We start from the raw sequence: 17285 nt of genomic DNA, 5'->3' as shown, positions 1-17285 counted from the left end.
TACAGACAACATTGAATTTATTTGTAAAAAAGAACAGCAGCGCTTATTCCTCCTCAGGAAACTGAGAGGCTTTAATGTCAGCAAGAATATTTTAGTAACTTTGTATCGTTCACTTGTTGAGAGCATCTTAACGTTTAATATTGTATCCTGGTACGGGAACCTTTCAGTTAAGGACAAAATGAGATTAACACAAGTCGTCAATCTGGCAGGAAAGATTGTTGGTATAAAACAACGGCAACTTTCAGTAATATATTACCAATCTTTGAAGAGGAAAGCCATTCAGATCCATCAGGATCAAACACACCCACTCAGCACAGAATTTAAAATCCTCCCGTCAGGTCGACGACTTAAGGTACCTTTTGTGCGTAAAAACTTGTACAAAAAGTCTTTTATACCTTCAGCTGTGGTGGTTTTAAACTCAGAATTTTATACGTAATTTATTGATTTTTCCCCAAGACTGTGTATATATGTGTGTGTGTTTTTATTGTAAGTCAGGAGCTTTGTGGTGCTGAAAGGAAATTCTCCATTTGGATGTGCGTGTTTCATTAATGGACAATGAAGTAATTTGAATTGAATTGAATTGAATCGAAAGTGTTGCATGGAAGTCGCTATATGAGTGAATCTAAAAGAAGTTATGGTGTACAGATCTTGTATACAACCAGTCTTTAATTTTCAAGATGCAGGACAATATAAGTGTCATCTGTATAGTCAGTAAACTTTGGTGCTTAATCCAACAAGGTCAGGTTATTAGTTACAAACTCTTACAACTGTGGATGTTAACATGATAATTTTGTGTGAAAAAATGTTCCAACTTTGATTTCAAAGGATTTTGTTTTTTTTCCATTGTAAAACCCTGCATATTGTACATGTACATTTATGGAATTGCTTGTCTGTGTAAGTAATGGCTTCTACACAAATCCCTGGTTTGATGCTTTGAAAGTCGGTTAGAATAGCTTTAAAACAGATGTACATATCTGATGCTTCAGGCTTCTTGCTATATGTTTGTGTTTGGAAATTTCCCTATTTGTCTATGTCACTGCAATGTTTGTTTAACCTGGTGGCAGTTTGGGACATACCATTATCATTTAAGTGTGGTAGCTTCATTAACAGTGGAAGGTGAGGAATGCCCATTATTACATCTTACCTTAGTCTTCGATTGTGCAACTATTGACGTAGAGAGACCAAATATTTTATACATTAATTTTATGCATTTTGTATTATAAGGGACAAGTTTAGTTTTGTATGGCTGATTTTATCACTACCAGTAGTTATGATGTACTAGGTTACATGGTATTGTGTAAATGTATGTGATCAACAGTTGCAAGTTGCCAACCATTCCATACTTCAATGGATGGTGTATCAAAATTTGTTCAAATGCACTTGGCTATTAATATCACAAGCAAAGGTACATAGAAGCGTGTTAAATATCATGTATACACTCATTCTGCCTTGCCACATGTAACCAAATGTGACCAAAGTGTCATTGACGTTATTTTTACCTTTGAATTTCTGCAGAAAAACAAGAGGGTTGTGATCAATATTGGCTGATTTGAAGAAGTAACATGAACTTCAAAATGCTGTAAAGCTAATATCAAAGATAAACACTCTTTTTCAATTGTAGAGTACTTTCTCTGGGATTTGTTAAATTTGCGGGAAAAGTAGCAAACAGGATGATCTATCCCATGACTATCCTCTTACAATAAAACAGCACCAGCAGCCGAATCACTAGCATCTACAGCTAATTTGAATTGCAAAGTGAAATCTGGTGCAGACAACACTGGAGCACTTTGCAGTATGGCTTTAAGTGTATCAAATGCCTGTTGGCATTGTTCTGACTAAACAAACTTTACTTTCTCTTTAAGTAAGTTAGTCAAAGGCTCAGTAATTGTGGAGAAATTTGGACAGAATTTTCTGTAGTAACCAGCCATACTGAGAAAGCGCATCAGTTGTCGTTTGCAGTTTGGTATGGGAAAACTTGAAATGGCACTGATTTTGGCATCAACAGATTTTACCTCACCCTGTCCTACAGTGTGTCCGAGGTAAGTCACCCTTGCCCTACCAAACTCAGATTTGGCAAGGTTTAGAGTCAACATTGCTTTGCTCAGTCTCTCGAAGAACTTCCGCATGAGCTTGATGTGTTCCTCCCAGGTGTCACTATACAGGACGACGTCGTCGACATAAGCTGCACATCCGTCTATCCTGGATATGACGTCGTTGATCATCCGTTGGAATGTTGCTGGAGAGTTCTTCATTCCGAATGGCATCACCTTGTACTGGAACAATCTGTCTGGTGTAACAAAGGCGGATATTTCACAAGCACGATCCGTCAGAGGGACTTGCCAAAATCCCTTCAGTAGGTCAAATTTCGTCACATACTTGGCTTTTCCCACTCGGTTGATGCAATCATCGATCCTCGGGATTGGAAAAGTGTCTGTCTTTGTTAAAGTGTTCACTTTCCTGTAGTCCGTGCACATACGATAACTGTGATCTGATTTGGGAACAAGTATGCATGGCGAACTCCAGTTACTTTTACTGGGTTCAATAAAGTCATTGTCCAGCAAGTATTTGACTTCTTCCTGGAGATATTTCGCTTTCATTGGATTCAGTCTGTATGGATGTTTTTTTACAGGCTTACTGTCCCCAACATCAACGTCATGATAGATGACATTTGTCCGCGTTGGAACATCTTGAAACAGGTGTTTATATTTGTGGAGCAGTTCTTTCACCTGTTGTTGTTGTTCTGGCAGGAGGTGTGCCAACTTTGTAGACTCCAGATTCTCCAGGATTTCTAAGTTCTGAAGCTTGACCGAGCCCAGCTTTGAGTTTAGAGTATTTTCACTCAAGTCAGTTTCAGTATCGCTATCTTCATAATGTTTTGAACTGACTGCACTGACAGGCTGTGTTATCATAGGATTATCAGTTACAAGTGGATTAGTAATGACCTTGTCCCCAGCAAAGTCGTTTCCAAGGAGAAGGTGAATCCCTTCGAAAGCCAAAAAAGGCCTAATACCTAAAGTCACAAGTCCAGAAACAAAGTCCAAAGACAGATAGACATTATGGAGAGGAACAGGAATGTAGTCATTGCAACCTACCCCCTTAATAAGAACTTTAGAACCTGGAAATGACTTTTCAGAAAACGGCAGTGTGTCTGCCAATAAAAGAGACTGGGAAGCCCTGGTATCTCTTAAAATTTTGACAGGAGTAGCGGAAGAAAAATCACTAGAAAGTGATGTAAAACCATCATGAATAAATGGTTCGAAAATACCCATAATGCTATCCGGAGAAGAATTGACCTTGACCTCATTAATTGGGGATAAGAGGGGTTTAACCTCAGAGAATGTGTTGCACACATTATTAGACTCTAATTGAGTTGATGAAGAAATATAGCCGGTGGGCCTAGATCCACTTTGACCACTTTGACCTTCACGTTTTCTTTTCAATTTGAAACACTCTGACATTAAATGGCCATCTTTCTTGCAATACTTACAAGAAAGTATACCAAACTGTTTGTCAGAAGGAGATTGAGACTTGGGATCTGATGATGTAGAATTGTTACTTGGATTTTGTGAACTGTTGTCATTTGATTTCCTACTCTCCTTTGAAAAATTCTTGGATGAAAAGGCGGAGGAGTTAAATTTACCTGCATTGTTTTGTTATGAAAAGGACTGGGATGATCTGCTGAGAAACGAAGATTTGTGGGTCAATGAATAATCATCGGCCAAACGTGCAGCAGCCTCCAATGTATCTGCCTTTTGTTCATTGATAAACGTCTTGATGTCACTCTGAATACACCTTTTAAATTCCTCAATCAAAACAAGTTGTCATAATTTTTCATAATTCTGACTGACCTTTTCAGAAGAACACCAACGATCAAACAGTTGTTCTTTTGTTCGAGCAAATTCAACATAAGTTTGATCGTTTGCCTTCTCACAATCCCTAAATTTCTGACGGTAAGCTTCAGGCACCAACTCATAGCCCTTGAGAATTACATGTAACTCCTTCACAGAATCATAATTTGAAGCCTGCTCTACTGAGATCTGAATATAAATTTCTCTGGCTTTACCCACCAAAGCACTCTGCAAAAGCATAGACCAGGACTCCTTAGGCCAATTCAGACTCTGAGCAATTTTCTCAAAATGAAGGAAATATTTGTCAACATCCTTTTCTTGGAAAGGGGGAACTAACCTGAAATGCTTAGTGATGTCAAAATTGTCTGAAGGGAAGAATTTTCCTGATTGCCCAAGCTCTAAACGTCTATTTCTAACTGTAGTCGACATTCTGCTAATTCTCTTCCTTTTCTTTTTCCTTTCTCTCTTTCTCTCTTTGTCTTTCTTCCATTTCTAATCTTTCCTGCCTATGTTTCTCTCTTTGTCTTTCTTCCATTTCTAATTGCATTTGTATTTTTTCTTTTTCTAATGCCTGTCTCTCTTTTTAGTCCCCACGGACACCGTCCGGGGGGACTTATAGGTTTGGTCATGTCCGTGCGTGCGTGCGTGCGTGCATGCGTGCGTGCGTCCGTGTGTGCGTCCGTGCGTGCGTGCGTCCGTCCGGTCACGCAGATATCTCAGAGACGCCTGGAGCGATTTCATTCAAACTTAGTACGAGGATTATCACCTATGCCATACATATGCACATCGATTTGTTTTACGATTTGATTCAATATGGCCGTCTGGCAGCCATTTTGTTTCCTGTATTTGATGTCAGTGCGTATGTTCATGCAAATTTCTCAGTGATGTTAGGAGCGATTCCATTCAAACTTGGTACATAGATTACTCTATATGTTACACATATGCACATTGATTTTTGTTTTGATCTGGTCTAAAATGGCTACGTGGCGGCCATTTTGTTTCCTATATTTTACGACTGTGCGGGCGTTCACATAAATTTCTCAGCGATGCCGGGTGGGATTGCATTGAAAATTAATACCTATATTAATCTCTATCACATATATATGCATGCCGATTTTTGTAATGATTCGATCATAAATGGCTGTATGATGGCCATTTTCTTTCCTATCTTTGATATCCATCCACAGGGTCCCCAGGTATGATCCACAGGGTCCCCAGGATGAAATTAATATTAATGCTGTGTCCATGCACAGGGGCTTATGAATGCAGATATCTGAGATATTCCTGTGCCAATTCTTTTAGTCCCCACTGACACCGTCCGGGGGGACTTACAGGTTTGGTCATGTCCGTGCGTGTGTGCGTGCGTCCATCCGTCCGTTCACGCAGATATCTCAGAGATGCCTGGAGCGATTTCGTTCAAACTTGGTACAAGGATAGTACCCTACCTCATACAGATGCACGTCGATTTGTTTCACGATGCGATCAAATTTGGCCGCGTTAGAGGACTTTTTAGTTTACGCCTCCATAGACTCCTATGTATAAGGCTGTTCTCCATAGACTCCAATGTACCGGTATAAGATAAGGCCAAGAAAAATAAAATTTAGTTTCTCATCGTATTCATATTGCAAAAAGGATGCAGTGACACAGTTTTTAGTCCCCACAGATAAAGTTCAGGGGGCTTATAGATTGGGTCATGTCTGTCCGTGAGTCCATCCGTTCACGCAGATATCTCAGACACTTTGACAAAATGTCACGTGACCTTGGTGACCTTTGACCTCAAATATATATATTTGTCCATAACTCAGTAACCACAAGTGCTAAACCTTTCATATATAGTATGATGGGACACCTTAGGGGCGACGTCAAAAGATCGATGTTTGAAAAAAAACTTAATTGCTTAAGTTTGGGGGTGGGGGGTTTTTGGCCAAATTAATTTCTGTGCAGTCAAAAACGATTTAACGTCTTTATGGCAAATTTTACGATTTCAAGGCTGATTTTTGTACGCTAAAACCGATCCAGTCACCTGTATTTTTGTTACTTTATAATGGTTTTCAATTTTTATTTAATTCAATGGTACATTGGTATGTCGTTTGAAAGAATTAGTACAGGGTATGAGTCCGCAATGTTTTTCAATTTTAGGTCAGTTAAGTTAGAAGGGGGGGTGGGGGGGTCTGAGGCCAAACTTAAGCAATTAAGTTAGATTTATTATATTGAACTTTTGATGTTGTCCCTTATGACGCCACATATTGTACCTCATTAATTATGTGCATATCTAATTTTGAGCGAGCCAATAGAGCTAGAGGTCTGATTTTTGGTATAAAGGGATAACTGTGCAATACAATTTTTTTGACAAAATGTCACATGACCTCAATGACCTTTGACCTCAAATATACATATTTGTCCATAACTACAACTGCTACACTCTTCATATTTGGTGTGATGGGACACCTTATGATGCCACATATTCTTCCTCATTAATTATGTGCATATCTAATTTTGAGCGAGCCAATAGAGCTAGAGGTCTGATTTTTGGTATATAGGGATAGCTTAGCGATACAATTTTTTTGAGAAAATGTCACGTGACCTCAATGACCTTTGACCTCAAACATACATGTTTGTCCATAACTCAGTAACCACAAGTGCTACACCCTTCATATTTGGTATGATGGGACACCTTATGACACCACATATTGTAACTCATTAATTATGCACATATCTAACTTTGAGCGAGCCAATAGAGCTAGATGTCTTATTTTTGGTATATAGAGATAACTATAGGATAGAAATTTTTTGACAAAATTTCATGTGACCTCGATAACCTTTTACCTAAAATACATGTTTATGTCAATAAATAAGTAACCACAAGTTCTATGTCCTTTATATTTAGTAGGATGGGAGACCTTATGACAACACATGGTTTACCTCATTAATTATGCGCATATATAATTCTGGGCAAGCCAATAGAGCTAGAGGTCTGGATTTTTGCATATAGGGATTAATTAGCAATACAATTTTTTTTTCGAAATGTCACATGACCTTGATGACCTTTGACCTTGATTATACTTATATATGCATAACTAAGTAACCACAAGTTCTTTATGCTTCAATTTTGATAGGATAATAGACCTTAAGATGTCACATCTTGTACCTCATTTATTATGCGCATATGTATTTCTTGGCTGGCCAATACAGCTGGAGGTCTGATCTTTTTTCCTGATTTAGAACCATAACTTAGACATGCCTCTTGTTTCAAATTGGGAACAATGATATAGACCTATGTGTCCACAGATCTGAACGCCACACTCCAGTGATACTTCTTAACCCTTTTCCTGCCGAGCGCCCTTGTCCGTTATTTTGCCAAGTCAGTAGAAAACCGCCCCATAATATGTGCCTGTAAAAGATTGGATCTCCTGCATGTTATCCTGCCAGGCATTTTGGCAGAAATCGCCCATTTTCAGGGTTGTTTTAGCCGTACTTATACGTGTTAGACTTCGATAATTTCTACATGCCCGTAGACAGGGGAAGGAGCTCAAGGGTTACTGCAGAAAAAAATTGAGGTCACCGGCTTTGTTTGCCCCTGGGAGTGCGTCATTTTATTGCCGTTTCATGTTTATTTTTTCGGAAATAAACTCCTTCAGTATTACGCACGTCCGCTAGGCACAAACATCACCTCACTCGTCTGTTAGTCAGAGACCCTGAGGGTCGTGCTAGGGGTGCAGCAGCACCGGCAAACCTGTCCTGTTTCCCCAGGGTAGGGTCAATCGAATACGTACCTTCAACGACTTGGCAGTGTAGCACAAAAACTACGTTTTTGCCGTTGTATTAACGACATGGCTGAGCCATTGAAGCACAGCTCCACGTAGTTTAGCCAGCTCAGTTGGGGTTTGTTACGAGTGTTACCGTTCATTACTGACTTAATCGAGTGGTCCTCAGTCAGGTACGGGTTTGTACCGACATGGCTTGGGCTGCAGCTAACCAGTGATAACCAGTCACTACACCCAAGTCTTCAGTTCACTTTTGCGATGCACGGGTGCAACGCAATATGCTTCCATTGTTCTAGCCATCGACGTGTCCACATGCCTGGCAGCCATATTGTACTGCTAGCTGGTTTGCATAACAAAAGCAGTCCATGCTAAATGCAGGCGGTATCCCCGTAGCAGACTACACATTGACCTTATTGACCTTATGAATTCTCTGTACGCAAACAGCGTACGTAGTTACCAATGCGTCGGCAAGAGGATACGTTTGCCTGCAAACCAGAGCCAATACTTCGGATGATGGAATAAATAAAAAATCCAAAGCTACGTCCATTGAATGGCACGGCCAAGGCGGTGAAGGACGTTGCCTGGCTTGAACTTGCAGAGCTGAAGCCCAGCTTGGTACGTCGGACACCAGTTTGTAATGGTATTTCCGAGTCGTTCATATCCGTTCCATCGGAGGAACAAGTCGAGCCGTCCCGTCAAAAATACGTTCTCATTTTCAGTCACGCACAACTGAATAAGTGACTTTCGTCTCGCACCATCGGCATATCTGCCAAGTCGTTTGCAAGAGGTAGCCTTCTAGATTAGCATTGCCGAGTTGGTCAAGTTCGGCAGCAATCTCTATAGTGCCAGGCAGCCAAGTACGTCCAACTCCGCCAGAAAACGTCACCATGCTATCCTGCCAAGTCTGCTAAAAAGCGGTAAAAAAAACCCAGCCCCCCTCGGGTGTGGGGGACTGGCGGACAGGTTTCTGCACCTTTCCCTGTCTATCGACTCCCTGCGAACCCATTTCGAGGGGAAAAGGCGTTCCTTGTCAGAAAACCTCTCCTCGGATGACCCCTAAACGCACAGGGGATAGCAAAACGTTGTGCCGTTGACTTGGCAGGAGAGGGGGTACCCAAAAAGGGCCCGATTTCCACCGGGTTGGGAGAATAACTGTCACCAGTGCTTAGATTCTGGCTACACCAAATTTCAAGCGGATTTTCACCGACTTGGCAGGAAAAGGGTTAATGACCACATTTCCCTGCCCCATCAAGACTAATACTCCTATTACAAGAGGGGACTATGTCATTGTCAATGACTTGTTCCATTTGTAATTCTTTCTCTCTCATGTGTAATTCTAGTTTCTTGATCTCCAAATTTGTCTGCATTTCCAATTCTAATTTTCTGAGTTCAGAGGTAGACTCGGGCTCATAATCTTTCGAGGTGGATTCCTCAAATTGGCCTAAATTAACTAAATGTTTTGCAATATGGTACTGTATTTCCCTCTTGCGCAAAGATCTTTTGACTTCGACTTTAAGGAAATTGGCCAGTGCTATGAGGTTGTCTTTTCTGAGGGAATCAAATGTGTCCTGATCAAGGTCATCCATAAATTCGTCTGACTTTAAGTCCGCCATGATTGAATTTCGCTGAGTTCACAGTATACAGTGGTTTGAAAAGGCTGGCAAAATGTTGTCAAATGGCTCAAAATGTTCGTATCCCGGACAAGCCCCCAATTTTGTTACGTGACAAAAACAAACAAAAGGGTGAACTCAGCAGTTTCCGTGCAAAACGAAATTTATTACGAAAATAAAACTAATTGCTAAGTGAGGGATAGAATACAAACTGTAAAAGTGCACAGATTACTTACATGTATCTCAGCTGGGATGGCAAAGCTCCAGTCTCAGAGTTGTAACAGTCTGTCCGATGAATGAACAGTCCTTTGGCTTGCAGGTTTGAAGTTGCGCAGAGTCCACAGTATAAATCCAGCGCGACAGTGAAGGTCTTGAAAAGTCTTGAAATTAATACTGCTGGCGTTTCTAAAGACTTGAAGTAAGACACAAGAGACACGATCCCAAAATGTCTGTCTGCGAGCTGTGCACGTCCCTATTTATACCCATGTGCTTACATAAGAGCATATAAGAACAATCTAGAACTTTTATTGACATGCTAATTACTGTTCTAAAATTATCTCTCTTACACAGCTAACTAAATTTCCAGAACATTCCAAACATGACTACTTGAATTCAAGGTTGTGAGGTCATGAAGGGCAGTGACCTTGAGAATGTTCTAGACTAATTGAACTCAGGTCATGTTGAGAGTGGGGGAAAATGACATACATAACAATATATATATATATATATATATATATATATATATATATATATATATATATATATATATATATATATATATATATATATATATATATATATATATATATATATATATATATATATATATATATATACACACACACACACACACACACACACACACACACTTATGCAGTGTGAAAAAAATGAAAATTTCAAAAATTGAAATGTCTCTTTAGCATTGCATGGCCAGAATTGGTCAGAATTGAAGTACAGAATCTGTAGGCTATCAATTGTGTGTAAATATACCAATTTATGGACCAATTTACTTTTGTTTCAATTGAGCAGGATTGTACACCTTTTAATTTGAAGTTCATCGTAATATTCTTAAAAATCTATCTGTTGCAGGACGAGTCCAGTCCACCATTAGCTCAAGTACATCCAACTACTCTGGCAATTGCAAAACATATGTTGACAGTTAATGAAAAACATTTCATTTGTGGTGATGACAGGCAAGTTGGTGATGCTCAACCTTGTAACCTTACTGGAGTTCAAAAACCAATGGACCATCATTACAAGATTTGCGACAGGGAGTTAAAAAGATCAAATGAGCAGGGCTCCTATTGTCATGTCTTACAAATGGAGTTGACCAAAGACATGTCAACTGTTAATAACACACAACATAAGAAACATGGAATTAGTGGTCTCAATGACCAACCCAAGAGAGTGGAGACTTACAACTTTGTAGATGTTGAAGAATTCAATGATGGATGTGTTGGAAGAAAAGCCTTACCACTTCCAGCTCAATTGACTTATAATAGATCATATCCACAGCGCGGAGATTCACTGAGAAAATATGCTGCTTCCATGGAAGTGTCTCATTCAACTGATTTACAACAAAAAGATTTTATGGACAGGCAGCACATACACCAGTTTGGACATCATTATCACACGGTAAGAATGGGTACACAAGGGCCAGTACATGTATTTGTAACTTATAATTTACGCACTATTTGTTTTTTGTGCTGTTCATTGCACTTCAATGTATCAGCGCTGTTGTTAGACTTTCACATAATTTACTAGTACGCAGATGTTGCTGTATTGTTCTTTAAAACACATGGCTCAAGACAAATGCACTGTAAGGAACATGTCCACATTTTTTTGTTTTTAGTCGTCTGGGGGACTAATAAATTAGGCTCTGTGCATGTTTGTGTGCAAGTGTCCATGCAGACATCTCAGATATGCCAGAGTCAGTTTCTTTTAAACTTGGCAAAGTGAAATACACTTTGGCACCCATATGCTTGTCAATTGATTTTTTAATAATCCAATACTGGTATGACTGTCTGGCAGCCATTTTTAGCTCACATTTGGTTAAATGTGAGGTTATCATATAAGCTGAAGTTGGTGGCATCTCTATGTATGTGTGTATGTATGTATGTACATATACAATGTGCGTATGTACGTAGTATGTCCATCAACATCAAACGTCAACATCAAAAAATCATGAACCAATGCCCTTTTTAGTCCCGTGAAGCGAGGACTAGTACGTTAGGTTCCGTCCGTCCGTGCACATGTCATCAGCGATTCCAGAGTCGTCTTTGAAGCGATCATTGTATAACTAAGCAGAAATATAGTACCCTATTGCCTCTTGATGCACGCTACTTATTTTCACAAAACATCTTAATTTGGTGGCCAAAGATTCACGTTTTTTTGATATTCACAGCTACATTTCCTAAATCTGAATCCAAAATTTAGTCTTGATGTCTGGTATTCAAGCTAAATCCGAATCTGAAGTCACTGTAAAGTATCCGATGACATAATTTTTCGGACTGTACCATTATTTATAGGGGCGATTTTTAGACTATCATTAGTAGTCAGTATTTACGGGGGCAATTGTCAACAAAACAACTGTTAACAAAAGTGTTACTGACGATCCACTTCACCCCACGTGGCAAGTGCCCACTCTGTCTTGTACATACATGGATGCGTGAAGGACATCGTGACAGATAAAAAGGTGGGTATATTTTCATTTGACTAATATTCCCTTCATTGTATATATAGATCATATTATTCTGTTATTTATTTGGGAGACATGAATGACGACAATGCGTGTGCGAAATCCAGACCATTTTTGAGACAGACTGGTTTTGGAAAAGATTTTAATAACATGTACTTTACTGCATAGAAATAATTGTAATGCACAAGTAACATCTAGTATCGTGTTAAATAAATATCAATCCAGCAGAGTTACTGTGTTTCTGTGCCGACATTCTTGACACGTTTCGAAGCATGCAGTCTGCCAAGCTATCGCCTATATGTGCCATGCACTTGACATCAGAAAGTAAACTTTCTAAATACGATTGCATCGCAATGAGCTTGCTAAACAAGATGGCGTTCGTAAAATGCACAGAAGTTTATCAGTCAGGTAATAATAATTTATGATCCAGCGGGTTTTATGTAAAAAATATTCATCTTTGTGCTCTCATTGCATTTTGCCGATGCGACGTTCGGAGTCACGTCATTTTAAAGCATGCTGCATCATACATGTACATGTACATGTAATATCGGACCATACTGTGCTATACGTGAAATCATTTCAGTGAGTTGACATATAGGCAGTGTCTGAAAGGCGATCAATCATCGGTTTAATTCATGAATTGAATCGTATCAAAAACGTTTAATTTCTTAAGCTCAGAGCGATTGGCGTGCAGAGTATTTAGCCAGTTCCGGTTGCTGCCCTTGAATTTGGAAGGTGTTAATAGACGCAATTTGTTGGTGCACAACAAAGTTTCTGCAGTGGACACGAATCGAAATCTATATTCTGACACGTCGTGAACTGCTAAATGGAATCTTCTGGTCTTTACCAATCAGCGATCTTGTACTATACGTACCTGTATGTCTACGCTCCTAATGCTAAAGTTTCATTGCTGGGTCTACTTCTGCTATGACATCCACCTTTCTATTGGACAAAGGTACTCTCTCCAGAAGCCTTACAGAGATGTCAAAAATGGCGGCTGTTTCAAGCATGCATGCAGCCGTGCGCGTGCTGCCATTGCGGCTATCAATAGCGGTCCAATCCGCGAAAATATTTTAGCACTGGAAGTTAAGCTTACACAGATAAGGTAGGAGACGTTGTAGTTTGAACTTCTGATGCTTGAAAACTGTGATATCGTGGTAGACTTTTCTGAATAACCATGCCTCGGGCAGGAGATGTTGTTTCCATGTTAGTTTTAGAAAGTTGTGCACAGCTCCGTACGAACGTTTGCATACTATTGCGGGAGTTCACCAGTACCACAATGCAACTCTTAGTCGGTACGAGCTCTGTAGCACTTGGACCAGAATTTTATGAAGAGGGTTTTAGCTTTAAATTTAGCCCTTTCCATGACTTTTTCCAACTGTTTGCAAATCGGATGACGATAGGATACATGCACCGGATACTAGCTGTGATATTGCAGCGCTGCAGCGGTACTTGTGGCGTATATCGAACGCGCTCAGGTCATTGGGGTCATCGCCACAGCCCCTGTGGCGATGACCCAAATGACCCGATACACACCACAAGTACCGCTGTGATATCACAGCTAACCGGATACATGCATTTTGTCTAACGTCCATGCCGATATGCCCAGACTTTGGAGATTGGAAAGTTCATTCGCCTGTGATCGTAAACAGTCAAGCGGAAGACTGATTTACTTTAATGTTTCAAAGTGTTATTAGTTAAAACTATAATCACTTGAAACGGAGAGTCAGCAAGTTAAGAAAAATATATTACTTGTCGTTGTTCAAATAGTTAGAGAATACACTTTCCAACGAAAAAACAGACGATTTTTTTGAAGTAGTTTGCAGTCCTCATTCATCCTGATAACAATACCTGAATAATCTTACCAGCATTGGTTCTGGTGGGTATTAACAGATCCAATAACACTGGACTTTAGTCTATGGATATGTGAAAGGCTGTTGCATGTTACATTTCTCATAATACTGCATTATGTCGACAGTAATCTTTTAACCTACTTAAGGTCATAGGTTAACTTATGTAAATTATTATGCTAATTAGCCGCCACTCTTGCAAAAATTTCTGGGGAGAACACTGTTCTATCTATTAGATTCTGTGTTTGGTCCCTGTACATTTGACATATCTACCAGATGCTGTGAGTCGTTCATTTTTATTCTGTAGACTAGCTTGCAATGGATCGCGATGACATTGCGCAGAATTCCTTAATGAATAATGAATGATAATGAACTGATCACGAAAATACCGATCCTGTCTGCAGTATATAGCGATCTGTACGAACTTCAGATTTCAGAATGACCCACATGGAAATAAATATGTATAGTTGGTAGTTTTCAGTTGTTTTACAGTCGTGATTTTGCACTCTCCGTCTCCGTTTTCATAAGAGGTGACTACATTTCTAAGGCCGTACGAGTATGAATACAATTTGCAATCGGATTGCGATGAGCTAGCCCAAACCAGATGGTGTCACTAGACTAAACAAAATTTCATCAGCGATCTTGTTATTTTTAAAGTGCTTCAAGTTTCTGAAAAAGTGATCCATTTTTGTGCTCTCATTGAAAGATTTTACCTATTGGTCTGCATGGGGAAATTTAACGAGTCTGATTCTGGCGTGGCAGTTTCCCATTTCCACGCTGTTATGCTAAAATTACATGATATATTTGATACACATAGCAAAATTTATATTCCTTATCTGCAATAAATGTCAGTGACACAGTGTCTCACTATTATATCATATAGGTTTGTCCTTTTTGTGTTGGAAATTCTCTGTGATATTTTCTGAACAATTTATAGGTTTTTCTATATAAAATCCAATAATACATAAACCCTTCTTTTCCTCAGTTTGGTTCAAGAATTGTCACTAGTAATTTTAGAGCTCAGTATGTAAAATAGCAACACACTGTGTGATTTGCAGACAAAATTAATTTTCAAATAGTTGCCAGTTTTAATATGCTTCCATTTTTATTATTTGCAGGTGTTAATTTCTGTGATTGGTAACTGGTCTGGCTTCACATACATACAAACATTATATACCACATACATTCTACAGCACAGACACCACTACAAAAAACATGACTCAAGCGTGAGTTTCTCCCTTCATAAGGGATAAGAGTGAGACTTTGCAAGCGCGCCAAGCCAGTCACTGGCCAGATAAGGCCAAAAACAAGAAGTCTAAAACAAAGCATAAACAGAGCTAAAAAGTAACACATAAAGGAGTCATCATTAAGGTGTATGGAGTAAAAAACAAGGAGTTATGTAACTTGTCACTTGCCAAGCACAAGTTACTGACTTATTTTGCCAACAAAGTCAAAGATACAAAAAGACATACAGATAAACTGCCTGCTTAATAACTGTCATAAAGTATAATACACAGTGTGGGCTGTTACTTTTGTAACAAAATATCTATTTTCCTTCAAACTCTTGAAAGTTCTTGGATGCAAGACCAAACTTCTCTCAGTCATGAGTCTTTCTCTGCAGCAGTACAAAATATCAATTGGCTGTTTTCATTGTGTTCACTGTAAACTTGAAAATGGCAAAGCAACAGTGTTTTTAGCTACTATAGACTATAGTCTATAGAAGCTATTGGGATGGGTATCTGTCCGGCGTCCGTCGTCAGTCTGTATGTATGTATGTATGTATGTATGTATGTATGTATGTCCGTTTGTGAGGCGTCCGTCCACTCAAATATCTTGAGAACCACAGTACTTACTGATTTGATATTTGTTGTGTAGATAAAATATATGATTTTGAGAAACTACTTTTATAAATTTTTTGATATTGTTGAAAATATACAAATTAGCACCAAAAAAGGCGTTTTTGATAAAAAATCTTCTTCATAACCACTGGTCAGACAGCTTTCTTATTTGGTATACAGGTCCCTTGGGATAACCCAACTTAGATTTGTTAAAATTGTGATGAAATATGCAAATCTGTATTTTTACGGAATTTTTTTTCCATTTTTGGTCAGGCCATCCTGAAATGAGCTATCAAAGATATCCACCTTCTTTATCAATACATGTGTCACATAACATAGCAGAGCACTGTAGACTGTTGAGTCGCTTGTATTTTCAAAACCGCTGGTCAGACAGCTTTAATATTTGGTTCACAAGTCCCTAGGATGACCTTAGTGAGATAATTTCATACAGTCAGGAAATACTTAATTTTGTATCCATGTCTAAAGTAGCTTCAGGGACTTTGGCCCTATGTTTCTATAACATGGCTCATCCAAATTTGTTTATGTAATCAATATATGAAGTTGCTACTGGTTTTGGGAGGTGATATTTAAACAATAGAGACTGCACCAGTACTTCCAAGGGAAGTCTTTAAAAAGTTACTGCAGATAATCTTCACCAGGGTTCACCTATATTTTCATTCAGTGCAACTACATGTAGTACCAGTACATGCATGGCAAATAACCTTATAGCTCTGGCGTATTTAAAAATTTTTGACATACATTTTTGGGACAGTACTGTCATTGATTCAATTCTTTATCTTGGGAAGTCATTGTATGACAAATTGTATCCACACAGGCATAATAAAGATTTATGTGCACACTTACGGGCAATTGATGTGAAAACAAGTTTTTTTATTTTGACTCTATTTTACTTGTAGTCCCACCGTGTCCATGTTTGGTTATTTTGGGGATAATTTCTGTACGATTTATAATGTTATCTATTCATTAGAATTTGCTCCTCATACTGCTTTGCAAACTTCTTTACAAGCAGTTCTTATTATCAAAGAATATGGTATGGCATTATCTTTTTTTATCTGTTTGATTCTCATAGTAGAAATGATGAAGGGTACCTCCAGTACAATGGACATGCATTCCTAGTTATTGATTCTGTGACTGGGCCTTGTAACCATTTACACCATTTAGTTTGCACATTATAGATGAACCTCTTGAAGCTGTGCCCTTTGAAATGACATCACTTGCTCTTCATGCCCCTGACAGTTTACCTTGTGACTATCATAATTTGTGTATAGAATAACATATGCGTCATTCATACCTGGTGACATCAATAGAGATTCTGATTTAAAAGGTGATGCAACAAAATGTATCATGGAAACTCAAACAAGATCTCCAAAAATTCCTCTAATTGAAAGTCTGAATCTGTCAAAAGAAATGTATCTTAAGAGGCTTCTTGTCCCCAAAACTCATTGTGTACAGGAATTTCTCTCAAAGTTCTTATAATGTGATCAGAAATACAGAGCTTTGTAATCAATTTCCTGCAGTTTACATTCTTAATATCCATCAAATACCTTTCACAAGATAAGAAAGTTAAATTGACTATACATTCTCAGTTTTAATTTTCATCAGCACTATTGAGTCCTCACATCACTATGTAAGTAATTAATCCATGAAACTCGATAT

At 38.8% G+C, this 17285-nt stretch overlaps 1 protein-coding gene across 3 annotated transcripts in view; it reads left to right on the top strand.

Annotated features, from left to right (window-relative positions):
* Positions 1–17285, top strand: part of LOC139141691 (centrosomal protein of 85 kDa-like) — a 257293-nt gene that overhangs the window by 18169 nt on the left and 221839 nt on the right. For 2 of the 3 annotated variants that reach the window (XM_070711276.1, XM_070711275.1), the window contains exon 2: positions 10312–10857. The exons of the other annotated variant lie outside the window; for it this stretch is intronic. In XM_070711276.1, the coding sequence (XP_070567377.1) occupies positions 10312–10857 (546 nt within the window). The remainder of the gene's footprint in view (positions 1–10311; positions 10858–17285) is intronic. 3 annotated transcript variants of the gene reach the window in all.

Source organism: Ptychodera flava, chromosome 10, assembly GCF_041260155.1.
Source record: "Ptychodera flava strain L36383 chromosome 10, AS_Pfla_20210202, whole genome shotgun sequence".
NCBI lineage: Eukaryota > Metazoa > Hemichordata > Enteropneusta > Ptychoderidae > Ptychodera > Ptychodera flava.
Note: the sequence above shows the minus strand (reverse complement) of the source record. Positions and strands in the feature narration are given on the sequence as shown.